At 34.5% G+C, this 23,387-nt stretch overlaps 1 protein-coding gene across 4 annotated transcripts in view; it reads right to left on the bottom strand.

The window, feature by feature from the left end:
- Nucleotides 1-23,387, bottom strand: part of TNNI3K (TNNI3 interacting kinase) — a 319,782-nt gene that overhangs the window by 292,068 nt on the left and 4,327 nt on the right. For all 4 annotated transcript variants that reach the window (XM_059135899.1, XM_059135898.1, XM_059135897.1 and 1 more), the window contains exons 3-4: nucleotides 11,035-11,120; nucleotides 9,583-9,680 (exon numbers count right to left, since the gene is read on the bottom strand). In XM_059135899.1, the coding sequence (XP_058991882.1) occupies nucleotides 9,583-9,680; nucleotides 11,035-11,120 (184 nt within the window). The remainder of the gene's footprint in view (nucleotides 1-9,582; nucleotides 9,681-11,034; nucleotides 11,121-23,387) is intronic.

The raw sequence follows: 23,387 nt of genomic DNA, 5'->3' as shown, positions 1-23,387 counted from the left end.
AGTAGAGGTGAGATCTTTCCAACGTGGTCCCCAGTCCTTGACTGGGAAAGCTGATGGTAAAAGAACCATCACTGGTAAAAGAACCAGCCGTTGCCACTCAAGCATTACTCCTTTAATAGACAATTTTTGCTCTGGAGTTCCTATTGGGCTGGTAAAGATTTAAGTAAGTCTGCACTGTGGTCTGACATCTTACCCAGACTATTCTACTACCTTCATTCCCTTTCACAGGTGTCACTTAAAAATAAATCTCCTGTACTCCAAAATCCCTTTCAGAGCCTGCTTTTTGGAACTCAACTGGCATAACACATCATTTAGCTTTTAAATAAAAGCTAAACTGGGACTTGAACTTAGACTTTCTGATTTTAAGTCATATGCTTTTCTCAATACAAAATGTCACCCTTCACCCCTAATATTCTACTCTCAATTTTTTGTCTTTCATGTGTAAGCCCTGACCATGTGTTCTTCACCTGTAAAAAGGGAATCTAATAACTGATGTATCCATTTATAGGGTTGTAACAGGATCAAATTGTATAATGTATGTATAATGTTTGTAAACTCAAGATTCTTACAAGTATAATTTCATATATTAATACTAATGCCATTCCCAAGATTGACCTATGAGAACATTCATCTTACATCTTAGTCCATTTTATCTCCAAATATGTTTAATCATGAAATACCTCATTACCTTCACCTGCAAGATGTTATACCTGGGCTAAATTATTTTCTATAATACCCTATCTGGTTCAAAGAGTCTAATAGTCCCTGAAATGTCACTTCAAGCTGTAAGGAAAACCAGACCTTGGTTTGGAATGACAATTGGGTTTCTCGGGGTGGAAACAGGCAAATGTAAGAATATATTTTAATAATGTGCTTACTTAAGGATCTTTACAATGCAAGTTACCCAGCCCAGTAATTATTATAGCCTATTAGTGCAAGTAAGGAAAAAGGTAAAAAAGCAGTTTTGTAGTCTTCGAAGAGTACTAAGGTTTCTTTTAGGGCAAGAGAGTATACTGAGCTTCAGTATAAAACATATTTAGTTCCAGGCATTAAAGTTTAATGGACTAGAGCTGCCTCATGCATCACAGACATCTCCAATGAAAGGATCCATTAATCAGTATAAAAATAACTGCTCATGAAAGTTCACACCTACATTCCTCTTGTTGAAACAATTCTGAATTTACCTCTGCAAAAGATATCACTTATTAAAGGTTGGTGTGACAGGAATACTTGACTTTGTTTGAAATTTGGAAAACAGGAAAGAAAAAAGAGAACACTGTTAGACTGAGTATCTGTACTCAAAGTAAGACCTCTAACTTTGCTTTTGAACTTTTTTTATCTCATCATCTCTGTTGACCCTTCTTCCATTTCCTGGTGTTCAATAATACAAAAAGAAAATATCAGAAATTCTATTTGTCTTTATTTATAAAAAAGAATTAAATTTTACTAATATTTCACACAAAAATTTATACTGGTGGTCTTAGTTAATGGATCAGTTAGTTAGGTGTCACATATAATACCCAAAGTATGATAAATAAATACTTATAATTCCAAATGGAGAGAAGTTGAGAGTTCCTTCTCACTTTTTTCTTTAGCATTTAGTAACTACAGATGCATTATTGCTCATGTGTGCTAAATTTAGTGGCTTTATAGATTTTAATATCTAATTTTAACTGAATTTATTTCTAAAAAATTGTCAGATTATTTTTAAAAGATTCCTGTGGGAAAAATCACAGAAGAAATGTATATCATTAATATAAGAAGAAGGGAAGGAAAATAGCAGAGCTGGCATGCTGGGCAATTTTCTTTCTAGTAATTTGAGATTTTTATAAGCCAAATTTCCAGGTAAAATTAATGAATAGTTAATCATATTTGAAAATAAGTTTGTAAAAATATTTTAATATTATCAAAGGGGATATATGAAATATTGATTTATACCAACAAATTTTAACACTCTCTGCCAGAGAGTGTATTTTTGCTTAGAAATATTTATTGATAATTTTTTCATAATTATGATTTTGAACAAATATCTGCATTTGGGGAGATAATTTTATGTAGCATATAATAAAAATCTTGGAATCCATTGATCTAAGTGTAGACTTCACTACTTTGATGTTTTTAGGATTACATATTCTCATCTCTTTAGATGTTATAATCCAGAAGATGTGATCCTTTTTGTTTGTTTTTGGTATAAAATGGCTGAAAATTAGGGGAACCTGAGTGTTCAGTCAGTTAAGCTTCTGACTCGGTTTTGGATCAGTTTATGATCTCAGGTTGTAAGATAAGCCATGTGTTGGGCTATGTGCTCAGCATAGAATCTGCTTGGGATTCTGTCTCTTCCTCTCCTTCCCCTTGTGCCCCCATGCTCATGGGCTGGCACGTGTGCGCGCTCTCTCTCTCTCTCAAATCAACCAATTAATAAATAAGTAAATAAGATCTTTTTTTTTTAAATGGCTGAACATTAATTGTTCAATAAATATTTGTTTGAAATGAAAGTTCAACAATGATAATTAACTTTTAACCAAGTACATGCTACATGCTAGGTACTTCACTAAGTACTGTGCATGGTTTGTCCTTTTTAAAACTATAAACCACTCAATAAAATATGCTATTCTATTTCCTCCATTTCAGACACTGAGGGAGAGAGTAATTTGTTTAAAGATGCATAGCTAGTAAGTCTCACTACTGAGATATGGAAATAAATAGTCTAGCTTCTAAGCTGACAGTCTTTATTAAGGTAAATTATATCAATCAATATCAAGTATTATTTGTGCTAATGCTTGGATACTCATTAATTTCTCAAGACTATTTATCAGGGATCTTTTATAGGTCCTTATACACTGAGTAATTAAAGAAAAAGACCTACTCCCAATGTTACAAGTTCACAAAACATATGAAGTACCCAAATAAATAACTGTAAGTGCTGTAATATAAAACAATGTGAATTTGTAATTGAAACCCCAAAGAGAGTACAATAAAATCTGCTTGGGAGTTCAAGAAGCCTTGAGGGAGCTCAATTTATCTTGGTTTCAAATATGTAATAATCTCTTAAGAAGTAAAGAAATCAAAATATATTTAAGCAGAAGAAATAATAAGAATAAAAACACTGGGGTAGGAAAAATGCTTGTCCTAAAGAATGAAGTAATCTAGAACAGTGCTTTACAAACTTTAGTATGTAAAACTGTCAGCTGGGATTAAGAACAAAAAACAAAAACTCATTCTCATTGGTTAGGGGTAGGATAGGGAATGAGGTTCTGCATTTCTAAAAATCTCTATTTGAGGCAGGAGAGTCTGGTCTTCTTACCACAATTTGAGTTGCAAGACTTGAACAATGATCCTTATCATTTAGTTTACATCAAAAAACTGCTTACATCAAAATTGCCTAGGTTGTTTGTTAAAATTTTAGGTTCCCAGCATATTCTATATGTACAAAATTTGATTGAAGTGAGATGTGGAGAGAAATATCCATTTTAAACATGTAGTTACCATATAATTCTTATGCATATTAAATTTGAAAACCATTAGAGTTGAAAGAGCAGTGGCCATAAGAAAGTCTGAAAAGTGATTCCAGCAAAGTTGTGAATTAAGGGGGTGCCTGGGTGGCTCAGTGGATTAAGCTGCTGCCTTCAGCTCAGGTCATGATTTCAGGGTCCTGGGATCGAGCCCCGCATCAGGCTCTCTGCTTGGCAGGGAGCCTGCTTCCTCCTCTCTCTCTGCCTGCCTCTCTTCCTACTTGTGATCTCTCTCTGTCAAATAAATAAATAAAATCTTAAAAAAAAAAGTTGTGAATTAAGGGATTTTGAATATCTTATTTAGGAGCCTGAATTTTATTATGCAGTTAAGGAATAACAACAGTAATTTTTAAATAGAACATTGACATTACAGATTTGTGCCTTATGCAGATCATTTTGGAAGTAATATAAAAATAGATGGGGGCAAGACTAAATAACATGTACAGATTTCCCCCACTGACAAGTAAAATACATAAGATGGAACAAAATACATGACACAACTGTTATAAGTCACTGAAGAATATGAACAAAAGACTGTGATCTTTGGAAGAAGGGAAAGACATAAGGTAAGCCTCCACAATATTCCATGGGTGCTCTCACTTTCTGCCTGAGATATTTCTCTGTCACAGAAGAGAAAGTGAAAGGGAAATCATAATGAGTTAACAATCGAGATTAAGTTTCTGGGATTATAAAATGACTGCAATTTGTTAACAGGGTAACTGAAGCAGAAGAAGCAGCTACACAAAGAGAGGACTATAGACATCTGCACAGAGATTCACTATGGATTTTTGAGTTGAACTGTGCAGAAACAGAGACACTCTTTAGTAGATAAGATCACTGATTTATGGCTGGAAAGTATATGGTAATTATGGAAGAGATGATGGAGTAATGGGAAATTTTGGAGTTCCAGAAACCATAATGGAGACTTTACTAAGTGACTTGGGCAATCAGGTAAGATATAAAAAATCCACACCTTTAGAGTAAGAACCATATTCAGGAGCAAGGACCACATCCTAGAGTAGGAGGTATGCTTTTAGGCTAAGTCTGAAACTCAAATAGACCAACGTCACAAAAAATCAAATCAAAATTGACTAGGTGAAATGTAACTGCCTTCCAAAAACAAAACAAAACAAAACTCAACATCTTTAAAGGAAGATAACATGATGATTTATTGTAACAAATAACACATAAAGTCTAACATCCAATAAAAAATTTAAAAATATGTGAAAAAACTGGAAAATGTAATATACAGTCAAGAGAAAAAACATTCAATAGAAATAAACAATGGGGTAATCCAGATATTAGAGACAACAGATAAGGGATTTAAAACAGTCATTAATGTAGATTCAAGAATTTAAAGGAAAATATGGAAAAGCAAAGGAACAGATGGGTAAACATAGAAAAGAAATTAAAATTATATTTAAACATCAAGGGAAATCCTAGACCTGAAAAATATGGTATCTGAAATGAATAACTCTTAATAGATTATCATCAGAGGGGAGAGCGCAGAGGAGTCATTTTGGAACTTGAATTCAAGTAATTAGAAATAATCAAAATTTAAAAACAGAAAGAAAAAATATAGAAGAAAATTAACAGATTATGGAAGATTACCAACATTCTAACATACATATTTGAAAAAATAATGATCAAAATTTCTGAAATTGATGAAAGCATAAACTTACAGATTTATGAAGTTCAATGGACTCTAAAAAGCACTTTATAGAGAAAATCATACATAGATTTATTATAACCAATGTGCTAAAAATTAAATATATTTTCTCTAAAGGATATGAAGTATTTATCACAAAAATTCTAACAATATATTGGAATTTATAACATATATAGATATAATGTATAAGACAACAATAGTATTAAGAGTGAAGATAAAGTGGAATCATACTATGGATGGTTATGTTTAAAGTGAAATAGTCTGATATTAATAGATAGTGCATGTGTTTATTGAAGATCTATAATGTAATCACTAATCAGTTAAGAAATAAGGCGTATAAGTTTTGCCATAAGAAAATGAAAAGGCAAGCCAAAGATGGGAAAATTTTGCAAAATGTATATCCAACAAAGGACCCTTATCTAAATACATAAAACACATCTTTTCTTATAATTCAGGAAAACAATAAAACAAATTTAAAAATGGGATAAAGATTTGAAAAGACACAACAGCAAAAAAAAAGTGATAAATAAGCAAATAAAAATCTATTCAACTTCAGTAGCCACCACAGAAATGCAAATTAAGCAATATAATTAATATATATCCAATAGAAAGGTTAAAATAAAAAATATTGACAAGTGTTGGCAAGACTGTATAACATAATCATTAGAAACAAACACATTGCTAATGGAAATGGAAGATGATAGAACCAACTCGGTAAAGGGCTTGGCATTTCTTATAAAATAAACATGCACTTATGATGTGATCCACCAATTACATTTCTACACATTTCCCAAGAGAAATAAAGACAAACACTCAAAAAAGATCTGCACATGAATATTAATAGCAGCTTTATAACAGTCAAAATATGGAAAAAACTCATCTGTCCATAACAAGTAAATTGTTGAACAAATGGTACTATATACATTGAAAGGAATATAGATCCACCATAAAATAAATGAATTACTGAACATACAACAATAGTATTATGCTAAGTGACAGAAACTATATATAAAAGAAAACATACTGAATGAACTGCATTTAGGTAAATTCTAGAAAGGGAAAAATTATACTGATTGAAAACATGTATGTTTTCCAGAGGTCAGGGGGATAAAGGAAGAAATCGACTACAGAGAGGGTATGAAGGAAATTTTTTATATGATAAAAAGTCCTATATCATGACTGTGATGACAGTACATGACTATATACATTTTTAAAAGTCATCAAATTGCCCACTTAAAATTGTGAATTTTATTGTACATAAATTATACCTCAATAAATCTAGCCCCTATTAAAAAAAAAACTAAACAAAAACAAATAAAAAACAAACAAAACAAGTAAGATGAGTGTTAACCAGCCACATGGAATTAAAAAACAGAACACCTGTTCCATTATTATTAAAGAAAGCAGAGTTGCCGGGCACCTGGGTGGCTCAGTGGGTTAAGCCTCTGCCTTCGGCTCAGGTCATGATCTCAGGGTCCCTGGGATGGAGTCCCGCATCGGGCTCTCTGCTCGGCAGGGAGCCTGCTTCCCTCTCTTTCTCTCTCTGCCTGCCTCTCTGTCTACTGTGATCTCTCTCTGTCAAATAAATAAATAAAATCTTAAAAAAAAAAAAAAAAAGAAAGCAGAGTTGCCCTACTGGTAAAAATTACCCAGCTCTGAGTTGGATCCAGCATGCCAGGGTATATGATTAAATGAGTTGCTGATGTGATCAATAAAAAGATGTGAAAATCAGATTATGCATTTTGTGAGTGGTAAGAAAAAATAAAGTTCACTTGAAATATTTATAAAAATCAAAATAAATATACATAAGTAACTAACTGTTCTGTGTGAACTAAAATATTAAAATCAAGGTAGGAAAGGAAAGGAAATAAAGGCAAGGAAATTTCTTTCAGATAAAAGAGATTCTGAGACAAGAAAACTAAAAATGAATGATTCTGGAATCAATTCTAAACAAGAAAAATATAAACAACTTTTTATAAATGACACTAATAAGATAACTAATCAAATTTGAATCTGGACTATAGATTATAATATTGCATCAATATTAAATTTTCTGATTTTGATCATTGTATTGTGATGATGTAAGTGGATTTTCTTTTTCTTAGGCAGGTTAGGGAATGGATAATTAGAACTAGATTTAATGCAGTGGTAGTATGAATGGTAGAATGAATGGTAAAATGAATGGTAGTATGAATGTGTTTTAAAGGAAATTGTAAATTTAATTTGTTTTTGCCTTTATTAAGGAATAAGTAGAATAATCATGCACTCTATTATAGCCTTTTCAAAATCTTTGCCTACCTTATGTCCTAAGACTCTAAATTTGTTTAAACTTGCTAAAAAATAACTAGTCCATATATCCTTCCATAAAATATATGAAAACAGAAGAAATAGAGCAAATGCAATTCTAAATATGGAAATTTAGTTTTGATAAACAGAAGTAGAAGAAATTATGTAAAGATTGTAGCACTAAATTATTCAAAATGCATTTCTATGGTTGTGTCATATTATTAGGAAAACAAACTAATATAGAAAGGAACTCCCCAGTCAGATTCAGAATTCATGGTTTCATATACTGCCTTAAGTTGCTTCTTATTCTTTGGAGCTTTTCTACTTTCATCTCCTGCTAGTCAGCAGAAAAGCAAGATCAGACTCTGCTTACCATATCCTGAACTCAGCCTCAGTTCAAGTTTCACAGGATGATTAGGAGGTATTAAAAACAAGTTAGCACATAACTGACACTTTCTCACAGGAAAAAAATGACTAGGCATTGGCTGGGCTCAAAAAAGGATGAATATTAGAGCATCTGCACTATGAATCACAGGAATATGTGAATCTGAATCATGGGAGAATATGGCTTCTTTCCCCTCACCACGATAAACTCTAAAGGATTGGGGAGGGAACCTAGTGAGAAGTGATCCTGATATGAGCAACAGCTGCCCCCCTCCCAACTCCTGCACAAACAAAACTGAAATAAAAATAAAACCCTGTCACAGATTCATATAAAATTAAGAAAGAACAAAATATGCAATATAATGAGAGTCTGAGAGTATGAGCCAACTGCACTTGATCCCAATCACTATTCTGACCTTTACTAGATATGTAACTTTAACCTTCGGTTTCCTTTTCTTTAAAAAAATGCTATTATGTGTATCACTAAGTTATATTAATAGTTAAAGAAATAATGTATATAAAACCCAGTATAATACTTAACTCATAATTATAGAGTAAGTAAAATTATATATTAAAGTGTTATGATTAGAGAAGAAACAGTTTATATTTATTTTATATATTCTATACATTTATATTTATGACAATTTCCAGGATCTATCCCAATACTGAATATCCCAGTTTTTCCAATCCACTTTTATATTTACCTTCTGATCAAGTACTGAGTTAGCTGTGAAACAGGGACTGATGCAAGGAAATAAACTGAAGAAAAGGTAGGAAAAATAAAGAAGGAAAGCAAAGGGAACTCTAGAGGTATTTTTTAAAAAGATTTTATATATTTATTTGAGAGACAGAGTGTTGCATGAGTGCGCACGTGAGGAGTGGTGGAGGGAGGGCAGAGGGAGAAGGAGAGAGAGAATCTTAAGCAGACCCCAAACCCAGTACAGAGCCCCATGTAGGGCTCGATCTCAAGATCCTGAGATCATGACCTGAGCCAAAATCAAGAGTTAGATGCTTAACTAAATGAGCCACCCAGGTGCCTCTAGAGATATTTTTAATTAAGGTAATGTGCAGAAAAATAAATGTAGCTTCAATGTGCTTCTTTCATTCTCAAAGACAACCTCATCCTCTATTGCACAGAGGCAACTTGGTCTCTTGGTGAGAAGCTCTGGCAAAGGGACCAGAAGGCCAGGTCCCAAATCCTGGCTAACCCATTAACTAACCATGTAATCTTGGAGATAATAATGGTATTCACTTATAGTTTCTTGTGAGACTTAAATGAGTTAAACATGGAAAATATTACAGAGTATGTACCTGGTATATAGATGATATCAGGTCAATATAGAGAAAGAGCTTCCCCTAGTAATATAATGCTCTAGTCACTCTGAATGTTTTTCATGATTACCAATTTGCCAACTCCCCATCACACACAGGAAGAAGAAGAAGAAGGAGGAGGAGGAGGAGGAGGAGGAGGAGGAGGAGGAGGAGGAGGAGGAGGAGGAGGAAGAGAAGAAGAAGGAGAAGAAGAAGAAGGAGGTGGAGGAGGAGGTAGGAGGAAGAAGAGAAGAAGAACAAGAAGGAGAAGAGGAAAAAGAAGAATAGGAGGAAGAGGGAGGAAGAGGAGGAGGAGAAGAAAAAGAGGAGGAGGGTGAAGGGGAGAAAGGGCAGCAGCAGTCTGAAGATACACATCATCTTAAGTTGTAATACAGTATTATGGGAACAAAAATACTGTACCTTGTAAACTGCCAAGTGCAAGGCTGTAAATCCATTTCTTGTTAGTCGAGATGGGCGAAGCCCTTTTAACATAAGGGTTCTAATATGTGACTTGTTGCCTTAAAGAGAAAAGTGAAAAAAAGGTTAAATTGTGGGAGTAGAGAAATTGACTTTCAAATCTCTCTTTGACTTAATGATAAATTCACACCGAGGTATGAATATGTCAGACTTGTGGCACCTGGGTGGCTCAGGTGTCTCAGGCAGTTAAGTGGTGAGTGTCTAACTCTTGGTTTTGGCTCAGGTCATAATCTCAGGATCTTGGGATCGCCATGCCTTGGGCTCTATGCTTAACACAGAGTCTGTTTATTTCCCTCCCCCCTGGACAAACATGCTGGGGCTCTTGCTCTTTCTCTCTCTCTCTCTCTCTCAAATAAATAAATAAATAAAAGAAATCTTTAAAAAAATGTCAGACTGCTGTTCTGAAGGCCATTTGTAAAGTTTTCTATTAACTGACAGCCATCCTTAGTACTGTACACTTCTATTACATGCATAGAACCTTGTATCAGTGGTATTTATTTAATTCATTCTGTTACACTTTTTCTGTAGTACTCTCATTATTGGTTGGTTTTGAAACATAAAAACATGAAAATTCATTTCAATAAACAGTGAAAAATCTTAGATAAAAATCTAGTTGCACTGGATTCCTCAGAACATTATTAGCAGTAGAGTTTCTTTAGATCAGAGAAATCTGGAAGAAGGAATCGAGGTTGGAAATGCATGTTTAAATTTGGGAGGAAGATCTGTTAAGTAGAGTCTGTTTAGTTCTTGGAGGAATGCTTATAAAATATGATTAGAGTTGATATTTCTGCATTGGTTTTTTTTATTTAAAACCCGAGTTTAGTGAATACTAGTTTGTATTAACAAAGTAAATCTTAATCATTCATTAATAAATTTATTAAGTATCTACTATATGCCAGTGCTTGGGATACATCAATGAACAAAACCAATAAAATACAAGTTCAATTAAACTCTAAATCTTCACATTGATCAATCTGCACTTTAAGATTTTATCTTTGGCATTTATCTTACCTTACACATATTTTACTGCAGATTGTAAAGGGATTGCATGATTGTATTTTAGGGAATGCTTTAAGTGCTTCTGAATTTAACCTAATCCCTGACTGGCACACCCAATACTGAATTCCTTTTTTTTTTTTTTTTTTTTTAGTTTTCAAGCAAATTAAGAGACTTGATTCAGGATAGAAACAAAATGAAACTTAAATTCAGAGCTAAATCCATTGGAACATCTGCCTGGTAGTTACTGCTTCAACTGAAGTTTATCAGAGTTTAGGGACAAAGCAAAAGAGAAAATTAAGCATGAATAGAATTCTCTTGTAGACTATTAAGCAGCTCAAATCATTGACCATAGCTACATATAACTAGTTTGTAAAATACTGAGTTTTAAGCACTCACCTCCACAAACGCAGCATAGATGTAGTAGAGACAGCCCATTCTCTGTGCGGTAATTTAAGTTGACTTTATTGAAGGCATCATCAGAGCTGAAAAAAAAGTTTTTCATATGACCAAAGATTTTACCTTTTAGTTTATTATTTTTCAGTTGAAAAATTATGAAAGGAAACCTGTTACTATAAATTCAGAAGTATATCTTTTCTAGGATTTTGTTGTACCTAGAAAAATAATTTTGAATATGCATCCATATAAAGAATACTTAAAGTAGAGAGAACATAATATGAAGAGACAAGTTTAAATTAAGGACCGTTTTGTAGTTTTGTGTTCTATGTATAATTTGAACTTTTCAAGGAATTTTATGAATTAAAATTTATGTATAATTAAAAAAATAAATAAAATTTATGTATAATAGAAATAGAAAACAGACATTTGAAAGTAAACTCATTCACATTCAAAATTTCACATCATATTTATGGAGAAAGTCAAGAAATTCCCTTGAAAAAGAAAAAAAAGTGGCATTTGATAAGAGATTGGAGAAAGGTATATAATCCCTGCTGTTTTACAAATTCTGCCTGAAGCAAAGTTTCCTTGTACTTTGATGGGGTCAGATTTCATAGATAAAAGAGGTCTAAACTCTGATCAGGTACTATGATAAAATCCCTGGGGAGAAGTAGTGTTAGTGATTCAATTAGTAAAATCCTTGCCTTTGTGTGAACAAAGACCCTTGCCCCTGGAGGGCCCTAGAGAGCCAAAGGTACCCTTGGAAAAGGAATATAAAGCTAAAATGCTTGACCTCTTGACCTCAATGGTACTCCCAGGGCATTTTTCAGTAGAAATAAGATCACATCCTTGGCCTCCCAGGTCAATTTCCAGTGGCTTCCTGCCTATTTAAATCTCCAGCAGCTTGAGTGAGATAGCATCCTCTTTGGTGAGTGAGACTTCCACATCATTTGTAAAGTACTTACACTTGAAAGGTACTATAAATTCAGGACATTATCTTCAAGGCACCCAGTTAAGCACTTCAAAAGCTATTGGTATATTTAAAATAAAAAAGAAGAGGTGCTATTTCCAGGGTGCTGCTAAAAAGAGAGAACCTCTAAATCTAGAGACATTGAAGGACCTGTCTTGGTGAAAACCTTAATTAGCAATGGCAATTCCAGTGGTTTGTTTTCATAGAATATTCTAGAACATCCTCATACTCATAAACTTCTTGGGTTGCATGTTCAACTTCCCAGCTGCAAAGTCCACAGACATGCTTATTCATATTGAGAAACATACCTCAACTTGCTTTGAAATGCTATATGTAGAAGTACAATACTCAGAGTCATCCTTACAAATGTTAATAATATAATAGATCAAGGAGACAAGAATTTAGGGGAAAATAGCTAAAAGTTTAACTCACTCCTATCTGCACTTCCCCCTCAGTTCAATGAATGATGCTAAAAAAATATTTCTGATGAAAATACTACTGTTTTAAATGTCTATCTAAAATGAACCTAATTGTCAATGGTATACCTATTTTATGGTATGTGCAGTAACTGCACAAAATAACATGGTTCTTGGAAATATGCAGCCTTTGCCTGAGTCAGGCTTCTAAACTCTTAAAGCCAATTGTATTACAGATGTCTTGCAGATATTAAACTTAATAGGTAGTACTAAACAAAGTGCACTCAGAAGCCCACTTACAAGTGCATTCACAGAGTTCTACTCGGTGATTATGATTTCAAATAGCATAGGTTTTCTGAAGAGCTGAACTCTGCTTTTAAACCTAGGTGGATGGGATTTTTCTCTTAAAGTCTGCAGGAAATCAGTGTCCATAAATAAAAAGGGAAAGGAAACTGTGACTAGACATTGAAGGTGTTGATTGACAATGATTTAGAAACCCTGAGCTGCATTGGTTTTTCTTTCCTGGTCCTTCCATTATCCAGCAATGAAAACACACAATAAGATCAAAAGACAGAAAACAAAGTATTGGGTGGGGAAGGAAAGGGAAGGCTTCTGTTAAATGTAAAGAAATATATAACCTTTAGCCTAAAAGAAGAACAGGGAAGGAAGTACCTTTTGAGTTAACTATAATGAACTTAATGGCAAAAGCTGAAAGAAAAGGCTTGGGAGCACCTCTGAAGTAATAAACCCTTGAGAAAATTTGTTTTTCAACATATTTCTAATATTATACAGCAATACCTGCCATGTTTTGATGTTTTAAAAGTGGAAATCATTTTAGCAGCGTAGGGAATCCTTAAAGCTTGGTCCTTGTATTGCAGTCCTATCCTGCTTCTGCCTTTTAAGTAGTTTTTTATTTTTCCTCCCCTCCAATTTGGACAAGTCATTAAACCACTTCAATCTGTAATTTCTTCAGTTATGAAATGATTAAAATAATGCATAGAGATTGTATTATTGTGAAGAATGCATGAGGTTAGGGCTTACTGTAGTTCCTAGCACATATGTTTTCAATAAATGGTTATTTTATTATTATTACTATTGTTAACAAGGTCACTGAGCATAAAACTTCCCTTGCATAGTTTAAATCTTGGGAGAATTTTAGCACAACTTTCCCACCAAGTTTTATCTTCTTCAATCTCTCACATCTGATAACCTGCAAAATTTCCTGATTTTGACAATTCTATAGATGTAAGTGTTTTATGCTCATGGTGACTCTCTTCTAGGCTCCTAGAAAATGTCTTCACATGCTTTCACATGCTTTTAAAAAGACTACCAAATTGGACGTTGTGACACCTAGCACCTGTCAGTGACTCAGAGCAACTACTAGAATCATAATTTTGTAATGTCAGTCCAGGGGCATCATGGGAAGGCTATTTTCAACACTGGAGATATTAAAATAACTAAAATGGAAAAAAGGGGAGAGCTTAAAAATCCAAGGGGAAGAAAAAAGTTGCACTAAGAGGTTTTATGAGAAGATAGATTCAATTGCTTTCTTATTCCATGATCTATCAATCATCATCAAATGATGCATTCGATCAGTCTGGCACAACACCTACTGAACACCAACTGGGTGCCCCACCTCTGTTCTTAATAATCACCTTACCATGTTCTCAACAGTCTACTTGATTTAAAACTACTCATATGTCCTGGATCCTTTAAGTGCATTAGTCCTGGATAAATGCATGCTAGATAGAATTCTACAATTGACTCCAGCATTAGTCCTGATTTCTAATGCCCCGATCAGCTTTGCAAAGAAAGTAAACATTGAATAAACAAAAATACAAGATACTAAGGTTTATTCCCTTATTTAAAATAAGAATAATCCTAAATGAATAAATATTGTTTGCATACGTAAAATTGAAAGCATGAATTATATTAGTGACTTCTTGTTCAACAATCAATTCTTACTCACTGAATCTTAAAGTAGACTTGACCATTCATATGTGACTTGGTATATAGTCTTAAAGAGCTCCTTGCTCAAAACTACTGTATGTTATTTTGTTCTTCTCTTGAATTATATCCTCCTTGAACTCATGCAACTTCTATTAATGCCAACAAAATGAATCAACAGAGAATAGGCTCCCACAATATTTGACAGTCAAGTGCAATTTTAATAGTACAATTTTTATCTTAACTTTAATAACTGGAATGTAATTTTTTTAATGAGTTATTTTGGGGCTATATTTGAATCCTAATTCTCACTTCCCATTAACTTCTAGTCAAATGTTTCTGTTTTGAAACATGTAATAAAAATATTCAAGGTTTTAATGCAATCATTCCTAGGAGAGATATTTCAAATTCTCTTCTTTTGCCTCTTCTAAAGGAACTGTGTCAAATTCACTGTCAATTGAACATCACTTATGTATTCTAATACCCTAAGCTCAATTTTTTTTTTAATTTTCCCTTACATTTTTCATCACCTGCCATGTCATACTGTAAAACTTAACATATCCTAATGAGTTCGTAGTGCTTGCTGAGGTATGGATGAAGTTCCTAATTAAAATGAAGTCACTATTATGAATATATTTCTAACAGTAAATTCTGTCCTTAATGGTAGTTTTGTATCCAAAGGTTACTTTCTTTCTTGTAGCATAATGAACTCTTTTCTTAGCCTTTAACTTTTATACAGAAGAGTATGCAGTTTCATGATCCAATTATACTTCTTTCTCATGACCTCATCGTTTCAAGAAAATATCTGACATGACCACAATTGGAAACTAATTAAAATGTAACATTTGAACAGTTGGCCAAAAATAACATACACAATCCAAAATATTCTGATAGGTAGATGCATTTTCTAAAATTAATTAATTTGCTGAAATTTAGGGAAAGAAGAAAAGGATTTGTTTTAGATCATCTAGTTTCCCAAATTGATAATTTAGGTTTCAAATGGCTGATGGTAATTTTTTTTTTTTTTGTTTTATTTAACTTCAAGTTAGTTAACATACAGTGTATTATTAATTAATTTCAGGAGTAGAATTTTGTGATTCCTCAGTTACATTACCTCAAGTTACATTACCTCAGTTACATTACCTCAAGTCCCATTACATCACATTACCCCTTCCCCCACCCGCCTCCCCTCCAGAAATCGTCAGTTTGTTCTCTGTAGTTAAGTCTCTTATTGCCTCCCTCTTTGTTTTTATCTTATTTTATTTTCCTTCCCTTCTCCAATGTTCATCTGTTTTGTTTCTTAAATTCCACATGAGTGAAATCATTTGGTATTTGTCTCTCTCTGACATTTCACTGAGCATAATACATTCTAATTCCATCCACATAATTGCAAATGGCAAGATTTCTTTTTTCTGCCTGAGTAACATAGCTATTCATCAGTCAATGGACACCTGCGCTCTTTCCATATTTTGGCTACTATGGATAGTATTGCTATAAACATTGGGGTGCACCTGCCCCTTTGAATCACTATTTTTGTATTCTTTGGATAAATGCCTAGTAGTGAAATTGCTGGGTTGTAGGGTAGCTCTATTTTTAACTTCTTGAGGAACCTCCATATTGTTTCCCAGAGTGGCTGCACAAGTTGCATTCCCACCAACAGTGCAGGAGGGTTTCCTTTCTCAACATCCTTACCCACATCTGTTGTTTCCTAAGTTGCTAATTTTAGCCATTCTGACTGGTGTGAGGTGGTATCCCACAGTGATTTTGATTTGTATTTCCTGATTATAAGTGTTGTCGAGCATTTTTTTTCATGCATCTGTTAGCCATTTATATGTATTCTTTGGAGAATGTTCATGTCTTCTGCCCTTTTCTTGACTGGATTTTTTATTTTGGGATATTCAGTTTGATAAGTTCTTTATAGATTTTGGGTACTAGTCCTTCATTTGATATGTCATTTCTAAATATCTTCTCCCATTCTGTTTGCTGCTTTTTTTTTTCTTTTTTCTTTTTGACCATTTCTCTTACTGTGTAAAAGCTTTTCCTCCTGATGAAGTCCCAATTATTTATTTTTGTTTTTGTTTCCCTTGCCTCCTGAGATGTGTCTAGTAAGAAGTTGCTACAGTCAAGATCAAAGAGGTTGCTGCCTGTGTTCTCCTTAAGCCTTTGATGGATTCCTGCCTTACATATAAATCTTTCATCCATTTTGAATTTATTTTTGTGTATGGTGTAAGAAAGTCATCCAGTTTCAATGTTCTGCCTATGGCTGTCCAGTTTTCCCAACACCATTTGTTGAAGATACTGTCTTTCTCTCACTGGATATTCTTTCCTGCTTTGTTGAAGATTAACTGACCAGAATTGAGAGTCAATTTCTGGGCTTTCTATTCTGTTCCATTGATCAATGTGTCTGTATCATACTGTCTTGATGATTACAGCTTTGTAATACAGCTTGAAGTCCAGAATTGTGATGCCACCAGCTTTGGTTTTATTCCTCAATGTTACTTAGGTTATTTGGGGTCTTTTTTCATTCCGTATAAATTTTAGAATTCCTTGTTCTAGCTCTATGAAAAATGTTGGTGTTATTTTGATAGAGATTGCACTTAATGTGTAGATTGCTTTGGGCATTATAGACATTTTAAGAATGTTTATTTTTCAAATCCATGAGAAGGAAGTGTTTTCCCATTTCTTTGTGTCTTCCTTAATTTCATAACAGTTCTATAGTTTTCAGTGCAAAGATCTTTTACCTCTTTGGTTAGGTTTATTCCTAGGTGTCTTGTGGTTTTTTAGTGCAATAGTAAATGGGATCAAGTCATTGATTTCTCTTTCTGTTGCTTCATTGTTGGTGTATAGAAATGCAAAGGACTTCTGTGTGTTGATTTTATATCCTGCAACTTTGCTGAATTTCTGTATCAGTTCTAGCAATTTTTTTTTTTTTTTTTTTTTTTTTTTTTTAGTTTACTTGCGTTTTCCAGAGTAACCTGCCATTTGTGAAGAGTGAAAGTTTGACTTCTACTTTGCTGATATGGAGGCATTTTATTTCTTTTTTGCTGTCTGATTGCTGAGGTGAGGACTTCCAGTACTATGTTGAACAACAGTGGTGAGAATGGATATCCCTGTTGTTTTCCTGACTTCAGGAGAAAAGCTCTCAATTTTTCTCCATTGGGAATAATATTAGCTATGGGCCTTTATGTATGGTCTTTAGGATGTTAAAGTATGTTCCCTCTATCCCTACTTTGTTGAGGGTTTTTATCAACAAAGATGTTATATTTTGTCAAGTGCTTTTTCTGCATCTATAGTTTTGTTGATCTGTTTTATTGTTCATTTGATTTCTATATCATTGATTTCTGCTCTAATCTTTATTGTTTCCCCTCTCCTGCTGAATATAGGCTTCCTTTGCTGTTCTTTTTCTAGCTCCCTTAGGTGTAAGATTAGGTTGCATATTTGAGACTTTTCTTGCTTCTTGAAGAATGCCTATATTGCTATATACATCCCTCTTAACACCACCTTTTCTGTATCCCAAAGATTTTGAACTGTTGTGTTTTCATTTTTGCTTGTTTCCATGTATCTTTTTAAATTTCTTCTTTAATTTCTTGGATGGCCCACTCATTTTTTTTTTAAGATTTTATTTATTTATTTGAGAAAAAGAGCACAGGAGAGAGAGCAAGAGAGCACAAGCAGGAGGAATGGCAGATAGAGAGGGAGAAGCATGATTCTCACTCAGCAGGGAGCCCCATTTCAGGGCTCCATTCCAGGTACCTGGTCACGACCTGAGCTGAAGGCAGACACTTAACCACCTGAGACACCCAGGCATCTGCCATTCATTCTTTAGTAGGGTGTTCTTTAACCTCCATGTATTTGTGGCCTTTCCAAATATTTTCTTGTGGTTGACTTTATTTCATAGCACTATGGTCTGAATCTTTTTATACCTAGATATACCTCAGTCTTTTTATACCTGGTTGAGTCCTGATTTGTGACCCAGTACATGATCTCTACTGGAGAATGTTCCATGTTCACTCAAAAAGAATGTATGTTCTGCTGCTTAAATGTTTTGAATACATCTATTAAGTCCATCTGGTGTAGTGTGCCATCCAAAGTCCTTTTTCTCTTGTTAATCTTCTGCTTAGATGATCTGTCCATTGCTATGAACAGGGGGTTAAAGGCCCCTACTACTATTGAATTGTTATCAATGCATTTCTTTAGGTTTTTTATTGATTTGTATATATTTGGTGCTCCCAAGTTAGGGGCAAAAGTATTTACAGTTTGTTAGATCTTTTTGTTGGATAGACCCTTTTATTATGATACAGTGTCCTTCTTTATCTCTTATTACAGTCTTTGGTTTAAAATCTAGTCTGATACAAGGATGGCTACTCCAACTTTCCTTTGAGGTTTATTAGCATAAGAGATGGTTTTCCATCCCCTCTCTATCGGGAGGTGTCTTTGGGTCTAAAATAAGTTTTTTGTAAACAGCATACTGATGGGTCTTGCTTTTTTATTCATTCTGATACCCTGTCTTTGTTGGAGCAGTTAGTCCAATTACATTCAGGGTAATTATGGAAAGATATGAATTTAGTGCCATTGTATTACCTGTAACATTGCTGTTCCAATAGATTGTCTCTGTTCCTTTCTAGTCTTTGTTACTTTTGGTCTCTCTCTCTGCTCAAAGTCCCCTTTAATATTTCTTAAGGGTTGGTATAGTGTTCACAAACTCCTTCAGTTTGTGTCTTAGAACCTTTTTATCTCTCTTTCTATTCTGGATGACATTTGCTGGATTAATTATTCTTGGCTGTATATTTTTCCCACTGTAGAGTTTGACTATATCATGCCAATCCTTTCTGGCCTGCCAGGTCTCTGTAGACAGTGCTGCTGCTAGTCTTTTCCCACTAGCTGTCCCTTGCAGAGATCTTCTTTGCTTGCAGTGGGGACTATTTGACCTTCATGTCGGTGTGTTTTGATTTGTTTGTTGAAAGAAGCCTGGAAAGAAAGAGGGAAAAAAAGAGCCTCATCCTAAAATAAGAGAAAATTAAAAAAAAAAAAGAAAAAGAAAAAAACAAACAGACAATCAAAAAAACTATAAGCCTGATTCCAAAGAAAAAAAAGAGGGGGGGGGGGAATAAAGAAAAACAAAAGAAAAGAATCCTAATCCAAAAAACAAGACAAAACAAAATAAAACAAAAAACACAAGAGAAAGAGAAAGGAAATGAAAAAACAAACTCACAAACAAAAAACTGTAAGTCTGATTCCAAAGGGGGGGAAAATAAATAAAAGGAAAAAAGAAAAGAGAAAAAGAACAAGAGAAACAAAAAATACAGCCTGGTTTTATTTCCATCAGAACTGAAGGGGACACTGTGAGGCACTGTATAATCAGTACACTTAGTGTTTGTGGTATGCTGCCTGGGTTGTTGTTCTCTGGGAGAGGCCTGCTATGTTGGCACAGTTAGTCCTGACCCACCCAGTAAAGAAAAAAAAGCACTTGCCAAGCACAGTGGGTGTGGTGTTTGACGAAAGCGCTCCCACCTCCCCTAGGGGCCGCTGTGTTGTTCCCTGCTGCCTGGCTGTATTGGTAGTGGGAGTAAAATGGCAACATACCACTCTGTCCTCCAGTTGGGGGCTCTCACACCCCCGCTGTTCCCGAAGCTCTCATGCAAAGGGGAGGGTCACAGCATGCCCGGTGCCCATCTGTCTTGCATTTGTCTCTGGTGCCCTTGGGATTCAAAACTCCAAATCTTAAAAGTAATGGCACCACTCCGGTCAGCTTCAACCTCTGGGTTAGAGACTTGCCGCTCTCTGACTAGTGCTCTTTGTCCCAGAAAAAGATTTTTTCACCTGTGCAGTGTGCTGATTCTATGCTTTGGCAACATGAAAAGCAGCAACCAGGTTATCTGGCCTCTGTGCACACTTGTTTGCTGCCAATGAAAGGCCATTTGCTGGTGCCTGCAGTGTCTTTTGTCCTTGGAGAGGATATAAACTTTCTTCAAAATGTACTCCAGGAAGGGGAACAGTTTCTCCCAGTGAGACCTCTGAGATCCCTACTGTACTTTGTTCAAGCTCCTGGGCCAGAGATGTTCTACTCTCCAGGAGCACATGCTACCGCAACTCTCCCGCAAAAGTCACAAACTTTCCAAAAGCTCAGAGTCTGAGCTATATTCAATGTTTGTAAAAAACTTGCACCACCCAGTTCCCCCAACTCACCAGGCTGTGGTCTGAGAGGTTTTCTTCTTGTGCAACCCCAACACCACACTCTCTCAACCCCTCTCTTCCTCTCTCCCTTTTCTCTCCTGTGGGAAGTATTCCCTCCCCTTTGCAGCCTGGCAGCTTTCCTCTCCACCAGTTCACTTCCATACATCTTGAACCTGCAATGTTGTCTTCCTCCAACCATAGAAATTCTGCTTCTAATCCTCAGATTGATTTCCTGGGTGTTCCAAATGATCTGACCTCAAGAGAGGAGGAAAGCTCCTCATGCCCCTACTTCTCCGTCATCTCCAGTACTTCTCAACTCATTCCCCACGTAAATTCTTATGTAGTTCTTTGTGGTGGTTTCTGATTCTTGTCCCACCAAACAACAGAAACAAAAAAATCATCGATAAGATTTGTTCGCAAGGTATATACCCAGGAAACACCCAGAAACATATTTGCCCAACATCACAGAGATCCAATCAGCAAACTAACAACATTAAATATATTTATTCATTCATCATACAATAAATAATTACTGAAATGTTTGCAGTTAGAGCAAGAATAGCTAAGGATAATAAAATTGAGACAATAATAATTTATTGTGAGGCTTAGATCTTGTAAGACTTTTATAAACATTAGCTACTATAATATTCTTAATAAAGCACTAATATTGAATATTATATTGATTATTTTAACAATTTTATTGTTTTGCCTTGCATTTGAGAAGGGAGATCAGAAGTTGAAAGGGAAGACAGAGGCAGTATGGGATGAGAGGGAAGAATATAGAGTAAGGATAAAAGGAGGAAAGATAGTGAGAGCTAGTGAGGTAGCAAAGCTAGAGGGAGAGAGAGACTGAAAGAAAAAAAAGAGATTGAGATCAAGCTGCTTCATAAGGATTTTATAAGCTATTACTGTACAATTCTTATTCATAACGAGTTTTACCTAGACAAGCAAGAAAAGAAATACAGAGGTAGGTAGTCTTGGGACAATGTGAATTGTCTTTCTGTTGCTGTGGTGGTTTGCTTTGTTTCATTGCTAATTAGCATGATGTACTAACCAAACATGCCAAATAATACTTTCACACTCTTTTAATATTATAAGATGACATGTTCCCTCTTAATTTTCTACTTCTCAACTTGATGCAGAATTTCACTATTTTAGATAAGGTCAGCCTGCCATATTTCTGGAGCTATTCATTTGGCATTAGCTAAATTTTATAATTGGTTATAACTTTGAAAAAGTAGAATTTTGGAAGATATTTCATTTGGAGGCTAGGTATGGTGGACTGTAGCTGGGCCCAGAGGAACTTTTCAGAGAGAAAATGAGCACGAAGGGCATGCATATTTCTTCTCTCTTCTCTCCTCCTTTGAACACTTTTAGCATGCAAATATTACAAATGCTTGCTCGTGGAACAGAGCATTCTTCTATTTTTGTTTATTTATCAAGCCTAATAAATTTCAAAGTGGGATATTACCATTATCAACCAAGGTATAATGATGCAATGTGAAAATAATATTTAAAATGAGAAAAATAGGATTATTTTGATTATTGCTGAAATACTATGGTATCGGAACAATATAATTTCTCTGCAACCTCCTCAGTGACCTCAAATTTCATATTACAGATTAAGCAGATGAAGAGTAGCTCTGACAATTAAATTAGAAGAGCACAGTTCTAAAATTTCTAATGACTTAAAAACATATTGAAACAAAATAATTTAATTGAAAAGCTTTTAAAGTTACATGTGGAGGGCCACCATGGAGTGTTTTTCAAACATTGACACCTGGGGTACATGTGTCACCAGGAGTAGGGGTGGGGAACTAAAATATAGTCTTCTACTCCCACCCCTAAGCATAGTTCTAATACACAGGATAAAGCAAAATTGTGGAATGGTATAGAGAAAATGAAAATATTTCATGGATAATTTTAATACATAATTTGTTACCCCCCCTCCCAGGTTGAGAACAAAGATCACAGAGATTACACATTTTGAAATTAAATACTAGTCGATACAATCCCAGTATAATCAAACATGTTGTTTATCCTAGTTCAAGCCAATTTAATTTGATTAACTTCATCTTCTTTAGGTATAAAATGGCAAGTGCAATGAATGCCTACCTCAAAGGTTGCTAACATAAACAATGATTATCTGTTTTTAACAAAAATTTTTGAGCATTTACCATGTGCCAGTCATTGTGCTAAAGCACTTTACATATATACAGTAAGGACGATATGAGCTAATGCATATTAAAATACCTAGTAGCTTGTGATCTCTCTCTCTATCAAATAAATAAATAAATAAATCTTTCAAAAAAAAAAATAAAATATCTAGTAGCATGCCTAGAACATGGCAAGCACTAAGTTGTTTTTTTTTTCAAGTGCTATACAAATAGGTATTACAAATAAACACAAATATAAATAAAGCTAAATAAGACAAAGAAGCTGCCACTAGAGAACACATATACTAGACAGACTTGGAAATGGATAAAGAAAACACCATGTAGTAAGTGCTATTTACATTGATAAACAAAAAGATTAGAGAAAGCACAGAAGAGGAAATACAGACAATGGTATTCCAATGTACCACTTCTGTCTTTCCTTCTTCTGTCTTCTCTTTTTCTTCATCTCCTCCTATCTTTCATCTATTATCTCAACAAATGTCCAAACTTATGGTGAATGCAACTTTATTGTGGATGATGAGAGAACATTCCATTTCCTTTCCCTTTCTTTACCCTAGCAAACTCTCATCCCAAAGCTGCTATAGATTGGCATAAGAAACATAATGGTTTAGTTCTTTTTATCTTTTTAAAATTTAGTACTATGTTCCTGTACACTGTATTGTATATGAAAGC

This window comes from Mustela lutreola, chromosome 10 (genome assembly GCF_030435805.1).
Source record: "Mustela lutreola isolate mMusLut2 chromosome 10, mMusLut2.pri, whole genome shotgun sequence".
NCBI classification, from domain to species: Eukaryota; Metazoa; Chordata; class Mammalia; order Carnivora; family Mustelidae; genus Mustela; species Mustela lutreola.
This window is presented reverse-complemented; position numbering and strand designations above follow the sequence as displayed.